The sequence below is a fragment of the Giraffa tippelskirchi genome, chromosome 3, assembly GCF_054371585.1.
Source record: "Giraffa tippelskirchi isolate mGirTip1 chromosome 3, T2T-mGirTip1v1.2.pri, whole genome shotgun sequence".
NCBI classification, from domain to species: domain Eukaryota; kingdom Metazoa; phylum Chordata; class Mammalia; order Artiodactyla; family Giraffidae; genus Giraffa; species Giraffa tippelskirchi.
The window spans coordinates 7,383,634-7,405,203 of record NC_137277.1 but is presented as its reverse complement, the minus strand read 5'-3'; the positions used below and the strand labels follow the sequence as shown (position 1 = coordinate 7,405,203).

The window sequence follows — 21,570 nt, the reverse complement described above, 5'->3', positions numbered from 1 at the left end:
GTAATGACCTATATGGGAACAGAATCTAAAAAGAGTGGATATATGTCTCTGTTTAACTGATTCACTTAGCTGTACAGCAGAAACTAACACAATATGGTAAATCAACTATGTGCCAATAAAAAAATTAATTTAAAAAAATGTTGGTAATGGTAAGAGGGAATTCCCTGGCAGTCCAGTGGTTAGGACTCTGCAATTTCATTGCCAGGTCCCTGGGTCCAGGTTCGATCTCTGGTTGGGGGACTAAGATCCCACAAGCCACGCAGCATGGCCAAAAAAATCAAAATACACAAAACGCTGGTAATTAATTTAGAAAAACAAACAGACACATAAGCCAAACTAAGCACGTCCACCACCCGGACACGGTGGTTGTCTGAGACTGGAGCCTAGTGATAAAGTTGACACCAGCCCACCACGAGGCCCTCTCTGCCCTAAAGGGTTGGTCCTGTGGCCTGGCCCACAGAGGGCCTGCCTGGCAAGGACAGCCTGGGGACATGAGGCCTGTGATCCCCCGTCAAGGAGGCCAGAGTCTCTGGACCATGGCAGACAGGGCAGTTTATTTCTTTGAAGAGTGTCCAGGTGGATCCTGGAATGTTGCAGGGAGGACACAGATGGTCTGGACATGATGAGGCCTTATTCAGGGCATCACTAGCCCTTTTGGTGAAGAAGATGCCAAAAAACTAAGATCATGGCATCAGGTCCCACCTGGTCCCATCACTTCATGGCAAATAGATGGGGAAACAGTGACAGACTTTATTTTGGGGGGCTCCAAAATCACTGCAGATGGTGACTGCAGCCATGAAATTAAAAGACACTTGCTCCTTGGAAGAAAAGTTATGACCAACCCAGACAGCACATTAAAAAGCAGAGACATGACTTTGCCAACAAAAGTCTGTCTAGTCAAGGCTATGGTTTTTGCAGTAGTCATGTATGGATGTGAGAGTTGGACTATAAAGAAAGCTGAGTGCCGAAGAATAGATGCTTTTGAACTGTGGGGTTGGGAAAGACTCTTGGTGTTGAGAGTTCCTTGGACAGCAAGGAGATCCAACCAGTCCATCCTAAAGGAAACCAGTCCTGAGTATTCATTGGAAGGACTGATGTTGAAGCTGAAACTCCAATACTTTGGCCACCTGATGCGAAGAACTGACTCATGTGAAAAGACCCTGATGCTGGGAAAGATTGAAGGCAGGAAGAGAAGGGGACGACAGAGGATGAGATGGTTGGATGGCATCATTGACTCAACAGACATGAGTCTGAGTAAACTCCGGGAGTTGGTGATGGACAGGGAGGCCTGGCAAGCTGCAGCCCATGGGGTCGCAAGGAGTCGGACACAACTGAGCGACTGAACTGAACTGATGCCCCTGCTGCAGGGTGGCAGGGGGGACATGTCGTTGGGAGGCCAGCCCGTGGCACCATCAGCATCCAGAGACCCAGGATGCCGCTGTGTCCGGCTCCCACCGGGAGCCGGGATGTGCCTGACCCCGTGGCGAGGACTCACCCGGTTGCCCTTGGCGGTGTTGTCCTGTGTGCGGTAGGAGACCTGCGACTTGCCACTGTCCAGGATGCGCCGGACCACGGGGATGCGGGCCACATGCTCCCCACTGCCGACCAAGTACTCAGGCTGCTCAAAGGACACGATCCCGCTGGCTGCAAGGAGCCAAGTGCCTGTCAGGGGTCTTGACCACAGTCCCTCTTTCAGCCCCTGCCCTCCCTCTGGCCCAGCCTGGCCTAGACTTCAGGAGTCTGCTTGTCACCCCTCACCCCTCTGCTCTCTGGGGAGAGTGGACAGAGGGGCTGGAAAAGTCTTCCAAGAAAAGTTGACAAGGCTGGAACATTGTCCAGCTGACATCCTGGAAGGGTCAAGGCAGAGAAGGGAGGCCAGGCAGCGGCAAGAGCAGAGATGAGGGCTGAGACCGAGGGCCGGGGCAGAGCAGGCCTAAGTCCTACGGCAAGTGGGGAGGTGGGGTCAGCGACCAGAACAGACCCTCCGGACACCGGAAGGACGGTTATCAACAAGTCCAGGTTCCCCAAGAAACTAGCAGGGAAGGCAAGGTGGGTGACGGTGGTGTGACACCTTGCCCACCCTCTAGATAGGCCTGGGTAGAAGAAGCCCCAGGTCCCTTCTTGCTCTGATGTCCTGGCATCCTGGGGACCCATTCAGTCTCAAGTTCAATGGCCACAGGACAAGGAGAGGGTCGTAGGACAGCTCCAGGAGAACTCAGTACCCTCTGGTGATTATAAGAGAAGCCCCACACTGAGCACTTACGAGCAAGCACTGTGCAGAGAGGTACAGCCCCACACCCCTCACAAGAGCCTGATACCCATTCTGCAGATGGAGAAACCAAGGCTCAGAGGTTAAGTTGCTTGCCTAGGCCACATGGCCAGGTCTCACTTCCACTTGGATGTGAGGAGAGACAAAGGTCCCAGAGTCCCCCCACGATGACCGACCTTGCTCCTTGATGATGGTGATGTTGACCAGGCGGCGGCCGAGGGTGGCAGTCCCCACAGGCACGTCGATGGCCTCCACCAGCAGCTGCTTCTCGTCGTCATCCTCGGGCCGGATAAACAGAGGCACCCGCACGTCCACCAGCTCCACGCCCTCCTGGAACTCCACCATGCCCCGGGCGTCTGGTGGGGAGCCGTCAGACGGGGGTCAGGGGGCCGCACAGGCATGGGAGGTGAGAAGGAGGAGCACAGGGAGCCTGCCCACCTACCCTGGTCTGCAGTGAGCGTGTAATAGCCTGGGGCCACCTTGAGCTCATGGAAGGCCCCCTGCTCCACGTGCTTCTCGGTCAGCTTCAGCAGGGCCTGCTTGGCCGAGCGGGGAGCCATCAGCACGGTGTCCACAATGGTGTGGTCCTGCCTGGGGGCAGGGCGGGTGAGGGGTGTCAGGCCGGCCGGGAGGCAGCCACGCGTCCCTGTCCGTCCCTCCTGCCTGTCCTCTCTGCATCGGGCACAAGATTCCAGGCAGCAAAAAGCGGTTTCTTCAGAGCCAGACAGATGCAGGGGCCTGGGCTAGCCCCACCGCCGCCCCCTGCAGCCTCAGGGTCCTTATCTGTGAGATGAAGCTCCTCTCCCTGCCCACCTCTCCCAGAAGGGCTGGTGATGCACACCAGGACAGCAAAGATGCTAAGGGGACAGGCCAGACTGCCTGGGTTCAAATCCTGGCTCTTTTTTTTACTAAGCCACATGGAAATTGAACCTGGTCCATGGCAGTGAAAGCCTGAGTCTTAACTGCTGCTACTGTGTTGTGCTCAGTCGTGTCCGACTCTTTGTGACCCCATGGACTGTAGCCTCCCAGGTTACTCTGTCCATGGAATTTTCCATACAAGAATACTGAAGTGGGTTGCCATTCCTACTCCAGGAAATCTTTCAGACCCAGGGATTGAACTCTCGTCTTTCCTGATCCTCAGTTTCCTCAACTGTATAATGGGAATAGCAGTGATACCTACTTGAATAAGATAACCACACACATGAGTCCTTAGAACAAGGCCTGGCCTGCTGTCAGCACTCAAAGTGCCCGGTGAGAGCTGTGTTTTGTCTTCTTTGCATTGAACCCACCCCACTCTTCCCTGCGGGCTCTGGGACTTGGGGTGGGAACTGGGAGAGAAGTGTGTCACCCGCTGGACCATCTGGTTGGCAACCAGCGGTGCCTCCAGGATCAAGGCCTTTGGCCTCAGAGGAGGGCTGGGTCTGGGCATCAGCCGTCCCTGGTACTGGGTGGGGGGTATTGCCCATATGAGGCCAGGGACTGGGTTGGCTGGTTTCCCTGTGGGTTTCTTGTTCTTATACAGGGGCTGGGTCTTGGTGAGGGCTTCATGCAGGTATGTGTTCAGTGAAGGTCCTACCCCAGGACAGACACGGACAGCCCTCCTCTCCTGCGGGGCGGAGACGATGGAGATGGAAGTGGGGATGGGGGAGGTGGGACTTGGGGCTGGTACTGCCCCACCTGTGTGTCTTCAACTCACTTTTTCCCAGCGTTGGGCTGCTGCCTGTGGGGGACAAAGTGAAGACCGTGAGCCAGATGGTCCCTAGGGGGCAGGGATTATCTGCTTGGGAGAAATCCCCTGGCATCAGCTATGGGGGCAGCACCCCGCCCCCAACCCAGCCCCACCCCGGGCGCCCAGGACCCACCGGAACTTGGTCTGCTGGAGGTTGTGCGCGCCTGTGATTTGTCGGTACACCTCGTTCAGCTGCCGGGCAAGGGAGGGCTGTGAGGCTGGGGCCCTGGGAGAGCCCCCGCCCCCAGAGGACTTCCTGAGGGTGGCTGGGGGCATGGTCACAGGCATGCACAGTGGCTCTACCCTCTGGAAGCATTCACAGGGGCAGATCCCAGGGTGACCCCCAGTCGGGCACGTGTCCGAGGAAGCCCTTCTTTCCCACCCGGCCACATCGAGGCTCCACAGCGGCTTCCCTCTGCCGTCCCGCCACCCGGCTCACACCCAGCCCAGAGGTGCCTGGTGCCTGGGACCGGTTCCTTTGGCCCTTACGTTCTCCTCCACCTCCTGGCGCAGCTGGTCACATTCTCGCGTGCCAGGCTTCAGCAGGTTCTCGGTGCAGAGGCGGGCGAGGCGCAGGGACAGTCCGTAAGGCACTAGGGCAGGCGGGAAGGGGGTCGTCAGTCCCTCTACGGTGGGTGCCACAGAAGTCCCCTCCAGAAGCCGTGCTCAGATTGGGGGGTTTTGGGGGCGTGCACCCCTCAGGAAGGGTAGGAGGTGGCCAGGCCTGTGCCTGCACCCAATACCCAGAGAAAAGAGGAACACTGGATCCCGGACCGGCGAACAGTGGCGAATGTGCCCTGGGCCCCAAGGGCAGCACCAAGAGCTGCAGTGCCCAGCCCCAGCCCTCACCCAGCTCTGAGGGGTTGATGCCCGCGGCGTGCGAGGCAAAGCCCGGCCGCTGCACATTGTTGGTGATCTTCCATCGGACCGTGTCACGCCCCTTGAGGTTCCCGCTGCGCAGCAAGGGCGTGTCCAGGTGGTCCGAGGCCATCAGGTTCTCTCGCAGCATGTAGTGGTCTTCCTTGAAGCCCACCATGTGACCTGTGGGACCTGGGCCTCAGTACGGGGCTGAGGGGCTGCTTCCTAGACCCTCCCTCACCATACCCCACAGGTGGGACCCCCACATCCCCCACCTCTGTCCCAGACTTGGTGCCCTGCTTCCCCTCCACCCCCACTGAAGGAAGGAGCCGTCAGAGACCCACTGCCCCTGCTGATGCCAGGCCCGTACCTCGGTTACAGCAAGGGAGAAGGGCCAGGCAGGCCTAGGAGGCAAGGAGGGTGGGGATGAGAGCTGAGACTGCCGTACCGGCCCAGGTAAGTCCCTCCAGCCACTGCCTCCCGCCCATGCCAGTGGTCCAGAGGGGTCAGCAGCGCCTGCCCCGGACACTGGGATATCCAGGCAGTTACAGGGGCCTGGGTGTGGGCACAGAGGGACACGGGCGCAGAGGGTTCCCAGAATGCATGCCACGGGACTCTGGTTCCGCTATCTGCTCTGGAAAGTAAAAGGTTCTGTGATCAAACCCCTTTGGGAAGCACTGGATTCCTTCCCCACGTAGTTTCATTATGCATGCAACTAGATCAAAGGCTCCGAGAAGCCCTGCAGAGGAGAAACCGCTTTCTCAAATGTATTTGATCACAGAACTCTTTTCCCTGTAACACACATGAATACGACACTGGGGGCTGCCGTAGGGGCGCCTCTTCCCCTTTCAGCATCCCATGCCGGGCCAGGCTCCGCGCTCCCCTGTCTCTGGTCTTTCTTCCCAGTGAGACGGCCAGCTCCTGGTGGGCAGAGCCCTTCCTTCCTGTTGGCTCTCGTGACCCTTTGCATGCAGCTGACCCCCGGGCCAGGGACTCCCAGGAATCCAGCCACTGGTGGTTGGCAGAGACGAGGGGCTGGGGTGGGGAGGGCACCAGAGCTGGGTGGAACATGTGGGTTCACTTGGCCTCTGCCCCCTACAGGGATCCCAGTGGGGTGGGGACCGGGGGAGCCCCCACCTTGCAGCAGGCACAGTATTTCCAGCAGAGCAGCAGCAGCAGGACCGGGAGCAGGAGGAGGAAGATGAGCAGGGGGATGAGCCACCAGAAGGTACCCGGGGGGCATTCTAGGAAGGAAGGAGGAGGAGGGAGCCAGTGCCATCCGCCCGACCCGGGTCTGACAGGCCACCCAGGCCCATCCATGCCGGCCCGCCAGCTCACCCTTCCTCCTCTGCACCAGGACAGTGCTGTTGGGCCCGGGGGCGCCGTCACCCTCCACGGTGTAACTGTAGGTACAGTCGTCATCCTCATCCCGGAAGGAGCAGTGCTCCACCACCTCCTCCGCTGCAGGCACAGACGGTTAGCAGGGCACCCGACCCCAGCCCGGAGCGCCTCAGGGCCTGGCGAGGGGTCCACTCCTCACCACGGCCTTGCTCTGGGGCCCTCCCTGCCCATCACGGGGTCGGGATGGATGGGGAGAGGCCTCTCCCTGGGGAAGAATGTGAGTTCCCGGCAGACTGTGCACACGGAGGGGGTGAAGTGGGGCTGCCCTGCCCAGGACCGTCGAAGCCTGCAAATCTGTGCTTGTCCTGGGCATCACTCAGGAGCTGGGCTTCTAGAACATTTTTCTGACCCAGAGGAAAGGAGGCTGTGTGCCTCCAGGGCCCGTTTATGCGCCTTTGCTATGTTCATGGCCCCCTCCCTAGGACTGGGTGCCCTGGCCAGACTGTGCATCCCCTCCCTGGGTCTGTGTGCCCTGTCTGGAACCCCTCTTTGTGGACTGCCTGTCCTCACTTTGGACTATGAGCTCCCTACCCAGCTCTACAGCCCCGCCCCGGATGAGAGACACCCCCACCTCTCAGAGGTCTCCCCTTGCCTAGTTCTCTTGCCTGCCCTGTACCTTTCTTAAGCTCATCCACCATCTTGACCTTGAAGCTGCACTCCTCACACGTACGCCCCTTCTTTTCACCGGTGCCCCACGCCTGGCACTGCACGCAGGAGCGCAGGTCCTCACAGAGGCCCAGGCGGATCTGGGTGGGCGAGGAGGAGGGGCAGACGAGCACTGTGCTGGGTGGCCCCTGCCAGGCCCGCTCCCACAACCTCACCCCCTCAGGCAGCTCCCATGGCGTCAGGTCCCCATGCCCACACCCAGCGAGTCTGGCCTCACCGCTGAGTAGTTGATCTCGCAGACGGTGTCCGTGTAGAGCGACTGTTGGTTGCAGTGGCAGCGGCCACACTCGCAGTAGCCACGCCCGTTACAGAGACCCTGAGGCGAGAGGAGGCCCCGTGAGTCAGCTGCGCCCCCATCCCTGTCAGAGAGGTGGGCCCCGCCCACCGTCCCCCACGGCCTGCCTCATGCCCAGGCCTACCCCGTTACTGTCGATGCAGGTGGCATTGCTGAGAGGACAGTCACAGCTCAGGCCTGTCCAGCCAGGCTCACACACGCACTGACCCATGGAGCAGCGTCCCCGGTCTGCAAAGAAGGGAAGGCGAGAGAGGAGAGGCACATTTGCACCTGCAGTCCAGGCTGCCCACCCGGCGGAGCTGACTTGAGAGCTGGGACGTCTCCAGCCACGGGCAGAGCCACCTCTTCCTGTCTTTCCTGGAGTTCCCTTCTCTCCATTTCCCCCGCTCTATTCTGCCCTCTACCTTCCACTCTGCAGATGGAGTGATCACCCCAAAACACAAACCCAGTCACATGTCTCCCCTGTTTAAGAACCTCTGATGAGTCCTGGCCAATGTCATAAGGTTAAGAAAAAGAAATAAAACATACGTATTGGAAAGTAAGACACAAAAAACTGTCATTATTTGCCAATATCAGAAATGTCCCCAAATAGCAAGAAGAATCTACAGATAAGTTATTAGGTTTCATAAGTTAGTTGAGCAAGGTGGCTGGATACAAAGTTAACATATAAAGAGTTAGAAAATGAAATTAAAACCTCCAATGACTGCCTTTGCCCAGAGGATAAAGTCCAATATCCTTGCTACAATAGGGGTTGACTAACTGCAGCCTGCAGGCCAAATCCAGCTCACCACCTGCTTTTGCAAAAGTGTTAGAACAGCGACACTCATTTGCTTCCATATTGCCCATAGCTGCTTTCTGCTACAACGCCAGAGCTGAGCAGCAGTGACAGAAAACGATTTGGCTTACAAAACTGAAAACATTTAATGTCTGGCCCTTTAAGAAAAAGTGTGACTAGACTAAAACTGGATACATCCTGGACTGGAATCCAAACCCTTCACACTCCAGCCCTGCCTCCTTTCCAGCAGCATCTCCCTCCCTTCCTATCTCATGGCTCCGCCTATGCTAAATACCTGTCTTTCTCCAGACATGCTGGGTTCTCCCTTCATTTCTCTTAGTATACTGTGGGGTGGGCAGGTAAAGAGAAGAGAAGGCAGATAAAAGCAAAAAGGAAGGAAAGAATAGACCCCCAGTGGCAAGTATACAGTTTAGATTTAATAAGTATTTGGTGAGTGGATTTTCATTCAGTCTTCTCCACTTACCCGGTCAGTCCTTCCATGTGGCCCCTGTGGGTTCTGTGACCCCTGCCCAGTTCCAGAAGCTCTGGCCAGCCTATTGCCCCAGGCCTGGACCCACACTGTGTTGGGCCCTGTGGGATGCATTACCCCAGGCCCTGCCTGCCAGAGATGTAGCATCTTCCAAGAGAGGGAAGATCACCATGCCTTACAGCACCAATCCCTGAGACTGAGCTGGGTGGTACCCACCCTAGTGCGATGGGAGAGTGGAGAAGAGGTTGGCATGGACCGGAGGACCTCAGGGGACCAGAGTCTTAAATATAAGGATAATATCATGCTGGCAGGGGCCTTGGGCATCAAGTTTTTAGAGGAGGAGAGAGGTCCAGGTTGGGGCTGGACTTGGGGGAGGCGCTCAGGGAATCTGGAGGAGAGCTAGGCCTGCACATGGGGATTCTGACTCCTGGTGTAGCTCTCCCAACTTGGGCTCTGATGGGAGAGCCAGCGGGGCAGGGTGTGGGCTGGGCACCCAGGCCACCCTCAAGGCCCTGTGCTACCCCACTCGGGTCAGCAGCTCACCATTGCAGAGGAACCCGGAGGTGCGGGGGCACTGGAAGTTGTCATATTCGCAGAACTGACCCTCGTAGCGGCCTTCGCCGTAGCACACACAGTGACCACACTGGCACTCGCCCCGCCCGGAGCACGGCTTGTCCTCGCCCTCCCGCCGGCAGGGCTGCAGGTCGCTCTGGGAGCCCGTGGAGCAGTTACAGGTCTTGCCACTCCTGTGGGAGGAGCCAGTCACTTCCCCACTGCCCAGCAAGAAGGCTGGGCTTTCACCATCCCATTTTACAGATGAGGAAACTGAGGCTCTAAGTGGGTCTAAGTTAAGCAGACAGCAGTGGTTGAACAGAACTCAAACCTCAGTTCCCTGAGACCCTCCCTCTGTCCCCTCAAGTCACGACAAATCTGTTCAACGTCTTGAAGCTTGAAAAGCCCTTACTCTCATTATCACTCATTCGTGACTCACTTCTGCTCAGGGAATAGGGGCCCATGGCTCAGATGTGCTGTGTGTTCAGTCGAGTCCGATTCTTTTCACCCCCATGGACTGTAGCCCGCCAGGCTCCTTTGTCCATGGGATTTTTCCAGGCAAGAATACTGGAGTGGGTAGCCATTTCCTTCTCCAGGATGGCTCAGATACTAAAGGTTCAAAAGGGATGGAGGGCAAAGTCAGCCTCCCCCTCTGCCCAACCCACAACACCTTGATGGCCACCGTCCTGATTCTTAAATGACTTTCCAGAGATAATCCTGTATACCCAGGTATTTTTTCAGGAATTATCCAGGTTTTTTTTTTTTTTTTTTAATTTGGCGGGGGGGTGGGTATTGCACTGGATGGCTTGCAGATCTTAAGTTTCCTGATCAGGGAATGAACCCATAGCTCCAGCCATGAGAACACCAAGTCGTAACCGCTGGCCCATCAGAGAAATCCCACATCCATGTTTTTCAAAGTGCTTTGAATTTAATCCACCTGCCAACTGGATGTGCCCCTTTCTCAGCCCTTTCTATGCCCAGCTGCCACCCCCTCCTCAGCCCACCTCCATGGTGTGCCTAGCATCAAGCACTTGCGGGCCCCTTCTCTGGGAGCTGCTGGCATCCTGGGTGCTAGTTTCACCCCCACCACACTTACCAGCCCTCATGGCATACACAGTGTCCGCACATGAAGTCCCCATGGAAGCTGCAGCGAGATGACCGCTCCTCTTTTTGCTGGAATGAAATCGTGGTGGGGTGGGTGGGGGAGGGGCGGGAGATGCTGGCCGTCACCCCTCAGGGCACCCCGAAAAGGGAGCTCTGCTTTGTTACTCAGGTCCCCGGGTGGTCAATTCAGCCTCTCCCTGCCTGCGCCCCCCGGGCGGGGCCGTGTCATACCAGCTCACAGGAGCACACGTCACAGATGATGCCCACGTCCATCCTAAGGCCATTGGAGAAGGATGGCTTCAGATGGATGGTGCCCTTCTGGTCCGCCTCCAGCAGCTGGCACACATGAACCCCGTCCAAGTCCTCGGTGGCCCGCAGCTGCACTTGGTATGTACCCTGCAGGGATACAGGTATGTACCTTTAGCTGAGGCAGGCCTGGCAGAACCAGCTGGGATGGAAGTTCTACCTGAAGGTTCTCGGCCCTAACGCTTCAGGAATGTGTCTGGCCTCTGCCACCCAGCTCCCTACCCGTCCTTCCTCAGGGCTGCCAACTCACTTCCTCCAGGCAGAGTCAGGATAACAGGAGCCTGACAGTAAGCAGGGCTGCCTTCGGCCCGCTCATTCAGCTGAGCAGCTTGGGTTCTGTGCTGACTGATCTCCGCTTTACAGCTGAGCACCAGCCAAGGGCGGTGCAGAGCTCAGCCAAGGGGCTGCTCCAGGGGGCTTCAAACCCAGACCTGTCTGACTCGGGATGCCACACTCTGGATCTCTGTCCGGGTAGACCCCACCCTGCAGGGCACTGTCCCTGCCCTACCCTGTCTCAGGGCCCCCACGGAGGCATACCACTTCCCCCCGCCGGATGAAAAAGGACCCTGTGTCCGTCTTCTGGAACATCCTAGAGGTGACCTCTGTCCGCAGGCCTCGGGGACTGTCCAGGGCCCGAATGTCCAGGTTGGAGCGGATGCGCTAAAAGGGAGCAGGTTATTGATGACCTGGGAGGTGGGGCCCAGACCCACCCACCGTGGCCTGGCTGCCTGAGCTGCAGTCCTACCTGCATGGAGGCCTGGGTGCTGGGGGGTCATGGGGGCAGAGCCCGCAGGAGCTTGGAGCCAGGCCCGAGGGGCTCCTCAGGGACCACAGGAGACCCTTCCGCCCTCCTATCCTGTTTCCCAATCCTCTGTCATTCAGCCTTTTCTCCCGCCCGCCCCCGCAGCCCTCAGACCCCGCACTGGCCCTCACGTTGAAGGCTTCCTGCAGCAGATCCACGATGTTGGATGAGTCCTCCTGCAGCACCCCAAGCGAAGAGACAGGGAAATACGACGACAGCTTCTGCGGGAGAGAAAGTGGGACCCGGGGCTCAGCCTCTGACTAGCGTCATCTCTTCAGATCCAGACAGGAGCTTTGGGGCTCACCCACTTTGCAGGTGGGGGACGCTCTTAGCTCCTGCCTGCTTGGGAGTAGGGTCGGAGGATGGGCACGTGACTGCCTCTTCCCACCAGGGCCCATCCGAAGTTTCCGGAAGAAAGGAAAAGAGGGTGGGGGGTGTCTGAGCAGTTCCATGGGTCCCTCCCCCGGCCCAGGGAGGCCCAGCCCCGCACCTTGTAGTAGCTATAGGAGTAGTTGGTGACGGCGAAGATGGGGATGATGTTGTGTTGGCCAAGCAGGCGCACCAGGGTGGGCACTGACGGGTAGTCCTGCATCTTGTACTGAGTGTAGGTGCCCGTAGGGTCCAGGTGGCACTCCTCATCGTTACGCCTCATGATGCCGGCCAGCACGTTGGCCCCGTCGGCCTCGTAGTGGAAGGCTGACTCGGTGGAGAACACCAGCAAATGGGTGCTGTCGGGGCGCCAGCCGATGTCCCTCTGGGGAGAGCAAGGAGGGGGTGCCCATGGAGCAGGTGGCCTGCTGACGGCAACATCACAGCGTCGTGCCCCGTCATGGCGAAGGTGCGTCCCAACCCGGGGCTCAGCGAAGACTTGGGATTCACAGCCTCCATGAGTGACGCATATGACAAACAGCGCCAGGGGGATGATGGGGGTGGGGAGGGGGCACAGAACAAGCCATGGGGAGCGGGAAATGGATGCAGGGACTGTGCCCACAGCGGGCACCACGGGGATGATGGGGGTGGGGAGGGGGCACAGAACCAGCCATGGGGAGCGGGAAATGGACGCAGGGACTGTGCCCACAGCAGGCACCACGCAAGATGGGAGCCAGTTTCAGCCAGGTGTCCCCTCAAGGTCTCAATCACTGCGAGCATCTCTCAACTGCATAGAAGAATGGACACCACGCGACGTTCAACAAAAGACTTAAAACAGGGCCAGCAGCACGTGGCCATTTGTTTGAGAAATATATAGGGTGATTTTAGAAACCGTGTCTTACAAGAGAAAAGGTTTATGAAAGCAATAGGGGAGGAAAAAAAAGGCAGAACTATAACGTGCATTGATTTCAACTACATAAGGAAACAATACTTGCTGGCAAGGTATCAAGCAGCTGGCTCTGTAATGGTGGTGGAATTATGAGCAATTTCTGTTCTTTGTTTTCCAAATTGTCTATAACATCGGTACATTATTTTTTAAATGAAAAAATTGATGTGCACATAAAAAGTGCCCTCTTCCAGCACAGCTGGAGATGGGTATTAGCACGGAGCTTGGCCTTGGGGCACTAAAGATTCCAGAATGCTGAGGCTCAGGTCCGCCTCACTGACCAATACAAAACCAGCATAAGACTGTTCAGGCCCCAACACCTCTAAACGTGGATTGGAATTGAGGGTCCCCCAGAGGGTCTGAGCTTGTCTTAGGGTATGGGGGCCCCAGCCCGGCACCAGAGCAGGCCAATGGGCAGCTCTTGACTTTGTAGAGAAACATAGCCCTGGTCTAGGCCGGCAGGACCCTCCCGGCACTCACGGTGCACACGGCCGTCTGCAGGATGGCGTCGAAACCTCCTTCGGGGGCATCCAGGTTGCCTGAGATCCGCTCCCCCTTCAGCTTATTCCGGAACTCCTCCACGTCTTCTGTCAGGCTGATGACATTCTTAAAGGAGAAGGGGGGGTCGCTGTTGGGCCAGGGTTCCTTCAGCCTGGGAAAGTGGGAAGGAGAGCAACAGGGAGAGAGAGAGTCAGGGAAGAAGACCCCTATGCCCCGCACCTACTCTCCTTGGGGACCACCCCCTTGGCTCATTTCAGCCCCAAGATTTTCAAAGTGCCTGGGTGGAGAGGAGGTGGGCCACCTGGCCAGGACCCCCGTCCACTCGGTCACTCACTTCTCGGGCCTCATGTCCGTCTGAGGGACGCTGACTTTGTCCACGAACTTGCCAAATCCTATTGTATAGTCGCTGGTGAGCTGCCTCAGGACCTGAGCTGGGCATCAGTAGGAAAGACAGGGGGCACATGAGGGTCGGACGAACAGAGAGAGTAGCATGGAAGCAGATACACTACCGTGTGTAAAATAGTAGCCAGGGGGGATTCGCTGTGTGACTCAGGGACCTGAAACCCGGGCAGCTCTGACAGCCTAGGCAGGTGAGATGGGGTGGAAGGTGGGAGGGAGCTTCAAGAGGGACGGGGTCATATGTGCACCTATAGCTGATACATGTTGATGTATGGTGGAAACCAATGCAATATTGTAAAGCAATTATCCTTCAATTAAAAATAAATAAACTTTTTAAAAACAAAAAAGAAGAGGCAGCTGAGCCCCAAGACCCCTACATCCACATAGGTGTTGGGGGCTGGTTCGGGAAGGAGGAAGAGGAAGAATAACTTAATAACTTCATGTCAACACTCTGCATGTTTGGCATCAGTTTGTGCACACAACAGCCCTGTCATTATTTACAGATGAAGGGAATGGGACTCAGGGGACCCAGAGTCACGCATGCAGCAAGTTGGAGGGGGTTGGTGGGGAGCTGGACCTGCTGTCTGTCGAGCTCGGACTTAACCTCAGCCTCGTAGCAGCTGGGACCCTCCTTGTCAGGACCAGAGGAGGGCGTTCCCTGGCAGTCCAATGGCTAGGACTCTGGGCTTCCACTGCAGGGGCACGGGTTTGACCCCTGGTCAGGGTATTAAGATCCCACACGCCCGTGACACAGTGCAGCCAAAAAAACCAAACAGGACCAGAGGGGGTCTGGGGCCCACCCAGTGGGGCCAGGACCAGAGGGGGTCTGGGGCCCACCCAGTGGGGCCGTCTTCTGTACTGCTGAGTGGTTATTGAGGGGTCTGGCCAGGACTCTCCTCTGAGAATGGGGAGAAGGAGTTCTTGGGGTGCTCAGAAGTCCCGCCCTTCCTTGAGGACTGGATGTAGCTAGCCTGAGCCCTGGCCTCCTGAGCAGCTGGCGGGGGTGGGGGGGCACCCTCTCCATGCCCTGCCCCGCTCCATACCCAGATCCTGCCCCATCTTCTTGAGGTTGTCCAGATCGTCAGACATGGAGTTGGAGAAGTCCATGAGGATGTACAGGTCCATGGGGCTCTCCAGGGGCTCGAACACCTGCAGCTCAAAGTGCCGCTCCTCGCCTGGCCGCAGCCGCACCCGCAGCGCCTGGGGCGACACCTGGCTGCGTCGCAGGGTGGTGTCGATCTGCCTTTCCTGTGCCCAAAGGAGGGGGGCATCTGGCTGGAGGGTCTCTCCAGATCTAACGGAGAGACCGCTCAGCTCATCCAGGGGACCCTATAACGCCCCATAAGCAGCCGGCCTTGAGTTTGGACGGCCCGGCCTCCTCCGACCCCCAACCCCAGGCACCTCCGTGATCTCGAAGCTGCTCTCCATGACCACCACGCTCTCCAGCCGGCAGCCGGCAGCCAGCAGCTCGGCCTGGGTGTTGCAGCGCCGTTCCTTGAACACCTGGCCAGACGGAGACGGGGGTCAGGAGGGCAGTGCCCGTCCCCACTGCTGTGCTAACCCCAGATTTACGTCCCTCAGTTTTCCTGAACCCTTGCCTGTTCTCCCACACCCGCCTGTCCCGAGGGTGTGGCAAGTGTGGACTTGGCCAGAGCCCAGGGGTGGGGCTGGCAGGTTGGGGAGGCGGCCTGGGCTGGGCAGCAACACACCTCGTCCGTGCAGTAGGCGCAGTCCTTGTCCACGCGGATGCACTCAGTGCAGCTCTTCACCTGGGCCTTCTTGCAGCGGTTCGCTGGGGAGCAGGGTAGGGTAGACCCACTGAGATGCCCTTCCCTTAAGCATCCTCATTTGAAAGAGGTAGGGATTCTCTCCCAAGATACAGAGGGGGAAACAGAGGCCAATGGCTACGTGGTCAGCAACCTGCAGAGCCAGGTCTCAAACTGGGACTCTCCACCCAAGTCTGGACGGAAGGAGGGTGGGGGCTGAGACGGAGGCGCTGGCCCATTTGCTGGCGGGGACACCCTAACCAGCTCCCCCGCCTGCTCCTCCGGGATTGTGTGTCATTCATCAGCGTCCCCAGTGCCAAGCCCATGCCCTGCACACGGTGAGTTTTTAATAAATAAACTTCAGTCTCCCCAAAGGTTGGGATACCCTTTGGTTTTGTTTAGTGAAAATCACAGTGAGGACCTAATATGTGTACTAGAGGGCGGGGCTCCTGGACTTTCAGGAAAAGGTGTGCTGTCAATGTTTAGCAAGGTCTCCGGTGAAGGCGGGGAAGCCCTGACTTGCAGCATTTACCGATTTCCAAAGTATAAATGTTTCCCCCACGGACTGCTTTGAGCTACCAGCAATGGCCTCCACTGACAGGCGCTATTCCTTCAGTAGGACCGCAGACGCTCAGAGAGCCGGTGACGATCATCTCCCTCTCTTTCAAATTCCCATAAAATCTTTCAACTCCACTGTCCAAGCCTCAGGACACCCTGCAAGCACCTGTGTTCTCTGAGTGGATGTCTTTTCCCTCCTTTAAACCAAGTCTCCTTCCGCTTCCCTAAGAGTTTGGGCCACGCGGCTCAGGATCATGGCTCCGCAGCCCTTGAAGTGGGTGGTGGCTGTGTGTTTTATGGCTGAGTGAGAGCCTCCCCACACCCTGCTACCTTAATAAGGGCAGTGCCTTGAAAGTTGAGGCCCCACCAAGAAGGATGCTGCAGGGGCGTGTCTGACTCACCCATGTCCCCAGGGAAGCTGATGCTCAGCAGGGCTGCCAGCAGCAGCCTGGTCCACGGGCTGGGATGTGGCCCTGCCATCCTCTTCTTCCTGTAAAACAGCCACAATTGACACACAATGCCTGACAACCCTGGTCCACGTGTCAGCTCACTGGGTCTTCGTCAGAGCTCTACCATTCCCATTGCACAGATGTACAAACTGAGGCTCTGAGAACTTTAACGATGTTCTGAGGCCACCTGGCCTACAAGTGGCAGGGCCCAGGACAGGACCCCTCTTTTTCTCTGCCCCCTTCCTTGGCATCCCTAGAGTGGCCAGATGCCCTGCAGGCCTACGCCCTGCCAGGGAGGCCCCCGCCCTCTCACCACCGAGGACTCTGGGCTCTGAGCTTGTCCCAGTGCCGGGTCTCTTGTGCTGGGCTCCCCGGAGGGCAGACCAGGGCTTTTTCTACCCTCACCTTTCAGACCCCACTGGGTTGGGTCAGGCTTGGCAGGGACAGGCCACCCTAGAGGGTCCTGGCCCGCTTACTTGCCCTTCGGTGATGGGATACAGCCCAGGAGGAGGGGGGCCCTTCCCAATATTTGGGGCCTGGGGAAGGGAGGATGTGATTTGCTACTCAGATAAGTTCTGTAACGGCTGCCTGGCCCATCAGAGGAGGGGGTCCCCTCACCTCTGCCTGCCCGAGAGGTGGGGGCCCTGAGCAGATCACCCTTTCGAAAGTTACCCTGGAGCGGGATTACAAACCCCTGCTGCCCACTCATACACACACACACTGCCAGCTACCCAGGATACCCCATCTGCCTTTGCTTCACTGTTTTTTTTGTTTTAATGATTTTTTTATTCATTATTTTTGGCTGTGCTGGGTCTTCCTTGCTGCATGGGCTTCTCCTTAGTTGCGGTGTGCAGGGTTCTCCCTGTGGTGGGTTCTCTGGTTCTGGCTCCCGGGCTCTAGGGCACGGGCTCAATAGCGTGGCACTTGGGCTTAGCTCCTCCTCGGCGTGTGGGATCTTCCCGGATCAGGAATCGAATCCGTGTTTCCTGCATTGGCAGGTGGATTCTTTTACCACTGAGCCAGGGAAGCCCCCTTTGGTTCAACTATTAAACTATCTCGAGTCATCCGTGACCTTTGGGGCAGGCAGTGGCATCCCTGAGAACGTTTCAAGATGGACAGCCTGCTGAAGAGAGGGGCTGGCCAGAGGTGCCTGGCCTGGCAGAGCTGAGGGCAAGAGTGACCGCCCCAGCCTCTTTCTGCAGAGCCAGTCACCCAGGAGCCCGAGACTATGCCATGCCTACTGGCCCTCATCCTTGGGTCCTTGCTCAGACCTTGGCTTGTGGGGCAGGCACACCCCAGGCTCTGGGGAGACCCGTGGGGACTGCAGGAGGGCACTGCCTCTGTCTCTTCAAGGTGGCCACCAGGAGCTCCATCACATCCGCAGGCGGTCAGCTGGGGAGGAGCCCACCTCTAAGAGGCGCCTGGGGTAAGGGCACCTGGAGCCAGCCGAGAAGGGTGCTCCTTGGGGGGAAATGATTTTCCTGCAGCCTTGGGGCACAGGCGCCACACCCACAGGCTACACAATACTGGCTGCTTCCCCGGGCCTCCCTGGGGCACCATTACACATGCAGGTACAGGCACTGCCCAGCCTGGCTCTTACTCACTCTCCTGTGCCCACAGGCTGGGCACACAATGGGCAAGCGCCCAGTATGTCACGTACATGATCGCCATTTAATCTGCACGGGAACCAGTGGGGGATGACTGCCTGATCCCCTTTGTCCAAATGAGACTGGCACAGCAGCAGCAACCGCCCCCCACCACCATTTAAACTTCACATTATATTCAGAGACTAAAATAGCAGTGATGCACACAGGAGTGTTGTGTTTGACTCAACTTGTGTTTTAAAAAATTTTTTTTTTCTTTTTTAAGGCTGAATCTTGCAGCAGGGGAGATTTTAGTTCCCCAACCAGGAAATGAACCTGTGCCCCCTGCATTGGGAGCATGGAGTCTTAACCACCAGGGAACCGCCTAAAAAGCTTTTTTGTTTTTGGCCACACTGCGTGACTTGTGGGATCTTGGTTCCCTGACCAGGGATTGAACCCAGGCCCCGACAGTGAAAGCATTGATTCCTATCCACTGGACCACCACTGCATGCGTACCCAGGCATGTCTGACTCTTTGCTACCCCATAGACTGGAGCCCGCCAGGCCCCACTGTCTATGGGAGTTTTCCAGGCAAGAATACTGGAGTGGGTTGCCATCTTCTCTTCCAGTGGAATCTTCCTGACCCAGGGATCAAACCTGTGTCTCCTGCATTGGCAGGCGGATTCTTTACCACTTTGCCACCTGGGAAGCCCTGGACCACCAAGGGGACTCCCTAAAAAGTTTTCAAAGTAGTCATTGGTGGGTGAAAAAATAAGATTTCACATAAGAGGACTGTGGGCTTCCTGGAAGACATGACTGTGGCGGGATGGGCAGAGCCATTGGGACATGAACTCTCCAGGCTACTGTGGGTCCCACCAGGCACAGAGCCTTTTTATGCAGCAGCCGGGTCCCGGAAGTGTGTGCTTGCCACCCACTGTTATCACATAGCGGCACACCCCGACTGGCAGGCTCAGGGACATGCACACTCTTGGACACACGCTCTGGCCCACATAACGTGGGCTGGGTGTGCTCCTGACACCCACCCCATGGGACCCCCACTTGGCACGTCCGCACCGGCCCTCCATGGCTCTCTTCCCTCCTGCTTCCCTATCCTCTGGCCCCTCTGCTGCTCTATCACACGCAGACTCAAGGCCAAGGAGACAGACAGACATCCCTTCCCCGCTGTCCCTCCTGCTTTCCTCTACCCGCTCAGCCCCTCCAGGAAGGAGACCCGTAGGCTTCACTTCCAGCTGTGGTCGGAGGCAGCCGCAACCCCGTCCAGCCTTGGGCTCAGGGTGTGGCAAGGCCACTGGGGAGGAGGAGCCCAGGAGGAGCCATCTAGAGGCCCCCTACAACCGGACAGGGCCACCCGCGGCTGAGGGGGTGGGGACGGGGGACTGGCCCTGGAGGAGGTCACAGTGGTGGGCTGTGAGGTCAGGAGGGCTTCCTGGAGGAAGGGTGTCCTCAGCTGACTTTGGGAGCAAGGCAGGCATGAGCCCGGCCAAGAGGAGAGGAGAGTCAGGGAGTCCCCAGACCCCAGATGGACGGTGGCACCACCCAACCAAATCGGAGGGCCTCTGTCTCCAGGTGGCTGCTTCTTTTTGAACCCCAAAAGGGCCCAGCCTAGGAGGCCCCCCTGCCACCACCCGGACCCTGCCCACCACTTTCTCCCAAGCGCCCTCCCGACACCTAGACCTCTCTCCGTGCTGCCCTCCTTCACCCAGAGGTCTGACAACCAAGCGCCTTCTCCAGCTCTGCCCTTGGCCCCGGGGGTCCGTCCCCTGGACACACCCGGGCAGGCTGGTCACCTGCCCTGGGCGGCCGGCTTTTCGGAAAGGAAGAGCTGGGGAAACAAAAGCCGCCGGCCCACCAATCAGCTCCCTGCGGAGCTGCTCGGGGCTGGGGTGCGCACTCCCTTCCCGCTTCTCCCCTCGGAGATCTCCGAGAGCGCGCCCAGCCTCGGCGGCTCGGGGCCCTGGAGGGGCGGGCGGTGAGGGGGATGGCTGGACCTACCTTGGGGGGGACTCGCGCCCTCCCGGCGCTGAGCTCCGCTCGGCGGCTCCAGATGCGGCGCGCGGACGAGCCGGGACGGTGCGGAGGGCAGGCTGCAGGGAGGGCGGGCGGCGGCGGGGAGGGGACCGCTTTATGGGGCGGGCGGCAGGTAGGAAGGAGGCGCTGGTGAGTCAGGCCGGCCGCATTCCTGCGCGCGGCGCGCACCTGTCGGGGCAGGAGCCGGGCGCTGCCGCCTCTGGGCACGCCCCCCGGAAAGGGCTGCGGCTCCCGCGGCGCCCGGCCCCGCGCCCCGACCCAGGGCGGCGGGGCTGGGGAGGAGCCACCCGCCTTTCTCTGGTCCAGCCCCGGGAGCGGCGCCTCCTCGCTCCTCCGGGCTTCAGGCTCGGGGGCCGGGCTGCCCCCAGCTGGAGGCGGCCCCTCTTAGCCCCCTTCTGGGACGGTCGTCCCTCTCCTCCAGACCCTGGGCCGGGAACCATCGCCCCTGCCCTGGGGAGCCATCGAGAGCCCCAGACCCACAACCCGACAGTCAACACCGCGCATCCGCTCTCTGTGTGCCAGCGCCTGCCGAGCCCTGGGACTGCCCCAGGCCAGGTCTGCCTCCCCGGGGTCTTAGCCTCCCCGACTCCCCAACGCACTCACCACGTGTGCCCAGAGGGAGCTCTGGGCAAGGAATGGTTCTCTGAGTGTCTGCAGGCAAGCTAATTAAATCTTCTTAAAGCGAGAGTAATGCCCCTCAAGAGGCAGCACCCACCTGAGGTGGAGAGGCACTCGAATGGTTACAGCTGTTCTTGACCAGCTGCTTCACAAATCTGACCCCCCAATCCTCTCTCAAGTGCTGCTGGTTAAGTGGATTCAACCCTCTTGTGTTGCTCCATGACCTCAACTTTGTCTATTTCTCTGGCCTCACCTTGCACAAAACGCCCCCTCTCTCCCCCAACCAAGCAGCTTCAAGCCAGCATGCTTTTGCAAACAGGAATGGGGGCTCTTTTACACCAGGCTGGTCCCTTTACTTGGGGTCTTCCCACTCTCACCCAGCCTGGTATATCCTCCTTATCCTCAAGGGCCTTATGCTGATGTCACATGCTCCAAGGAGCCTCCTTGACCTCCCTGAACTCTGGACTGGGTAGTGTACCCCTGGGGCATGTTTTTTTTTTTTTGTCATTTGTCATACTGGTTTTAAATAATCTGTTTAGGGCTCTCTTCCCCATTGCATGGTGAACCCCAAGGATGGACACGGTGTAGCACATCTTTTGATCCCCAGCACCTAGCTCAGTGCCTGGCACATAGCAGTTGCTCAGTAAACGTGTAGTCGACCCAGAAGGGATTGTCACACAGCCTCCCTGAGCCTCAGCATTCTCGTCTGTAAACAGATGCAAACACCCCCAACTCTCAGAGTGTCTCTGGGAACAGCTGGGACTGACTGATGAGCCAAGGACATCAAGCGCTCACTGCAACTGTGCGAGCCACAGGTCACCCCTTGGCTACCTTGCCCAGTCATCTGAGTTCTGCTCTGCATGGGCCAGGGGCTCAGAGCCTGGCTCCTGGACTTGAGAGCTCTGTGGCAGGAGCCCAGTTTGGTTGGGATACCCAGGTCATGCCCTACGGACATGAGTTACTCCAGCAGTCACCCAGTCCACCCCGGGAAATACAGGCTCAGGGAGCCACCTGCCGACACCATCCATCAGGGGGTGCACCCCTCAGTGGGGGCTGCTGATGTGCCCTCCAAGAGAAGGAGACCCC

At 58.3% G+C, this 21,570-nt stretch overlaps 1 protein-coding gene across 6 annotated transcripts in view; it reads right to left on the bottom strand.

Annotated features, from left to right (window-relative positions):
• The window catches only part of ITGB4 (integrin subunit beta 4), a 33,598-nt gene extending 13,474 nt beyond the window's left edge, over nucleotides 1-20,124 (bottom strand). For 2 of the 6 annotated variants that reach the window (XM_081575328.1, XM_081575330.1), the window contains exons 1-26: nucleotides 19,831-20,124; nucleotides 16,188-16,276; nucleotides 15,172-15,254; nucleotides 14,864-14,965; nucleotides 14,506-14,710; nucleotides 13,398-13,494; nucleotides 13,043-13,214; nucleotides 11,738-12,001; nucleotides 11,379-11,468; nucleotides 10,983-11,105; nucleotides 10,371-10,535; nucleotides 10,132-10,208; nucleotides 9,027-9,229; nucleotides 7,343-7,446; nucleotides 7,141-7,239; nucleotides 6,874-7,003; nucleotides 6,195-6,317; nucleotides 5,994-6,100; nucleotides 5,227-5,260; nucleotides 4,848-5,039; nucleotides 4,488-4,591; nucleotides 4,132-4,190; nucleotides 3,966-3,989; nucleotides 2,712-2,860; nucleotides 2,446-2,625; nucleotides 1,496-1,644 (exon numbers count right to left, since the gene is read on the bottom strand). In XM_081575328.1, coding sequence (XP_081431454.1) covers nucleotides 1,496-1,644; nucleotides 2,446-2,625; nucleotides 2,712-2,860; nucleotides 3,966-3,989; nucleotides 4,132-4,190; nucleotides 4,488-4,591; nucleotides 4,848-5,039; nucleotides 5,227-5,260; nucleotides 5,994-6,100; nucleotides 6,195-6,317; nucleotides 6,874-7,003; nucleotides 7,141-7,239; nucleotides 7,343-7,446; nucleotides 9,027-9,229; nucleotides 10,132-10,208; nucleotides 10,371-10,535; nucleotides 10,983-11,105; nucleotides 11,379-11,468; nucleotides 11,738-12,001; nucleotides 13,043-13,214; nucleotides 13,398-13,494; nucleotides 14,506-14,710; nucleotides 14,864-14,965; nucleotides 15,172-15,254; nucleotides 16,188-16,266 — 3,114 coding nt within the window. In that variant the 5' untranslated portion in view covers nucleotides 16,267-16,276; nucleotides 19,831-20,124. Of the gene's footprint in view, nucleotides 1-1,495; nucleotides 1,645-2,445; nucleotides 2,626-2,711; nucleotides 2,861-3,965; nucleotides 3,990-4,131; nucleotides 4,191-4,487; nucleotides 4,592-4,847; nucleotides 5,040-5,226; nucleotides 5,261-5,993; nucleotides 6,101-6,194; nucleotides 6,318-6,873; nucleotides 7,004-7,140; nucleotides 7,240-7,342; nucleotides 7,447-9,026; nucleotides 9,230-10,131; nucleotides 10,209-10,370; nucleotides 10,536-10,982; nucleotides 11,106-11,378; nucleotides 11,469-11,737; nucleotides 12,002-13,042; nucleotides 13,215-13,397; nucleotides 13,495-14,505; nucleotides 14,711-14,863; nucleotides 14,966-15,171; nucleotides 15,255-16,187; nucleotides 16,277-16,640; nucleotides 16,772-18,334; nucleotides 19,197-19,830 lie in introns of those variants that run through there. The other 4 variants (XM_081575331.1, XM_081575329.1, XM_081575327.1 and 1 more) reach the window with 4 other exon arrangements.
• Between the last annotated feature and the right edge of the window lie 1,446 nt (nucleotides 20,125-21,570).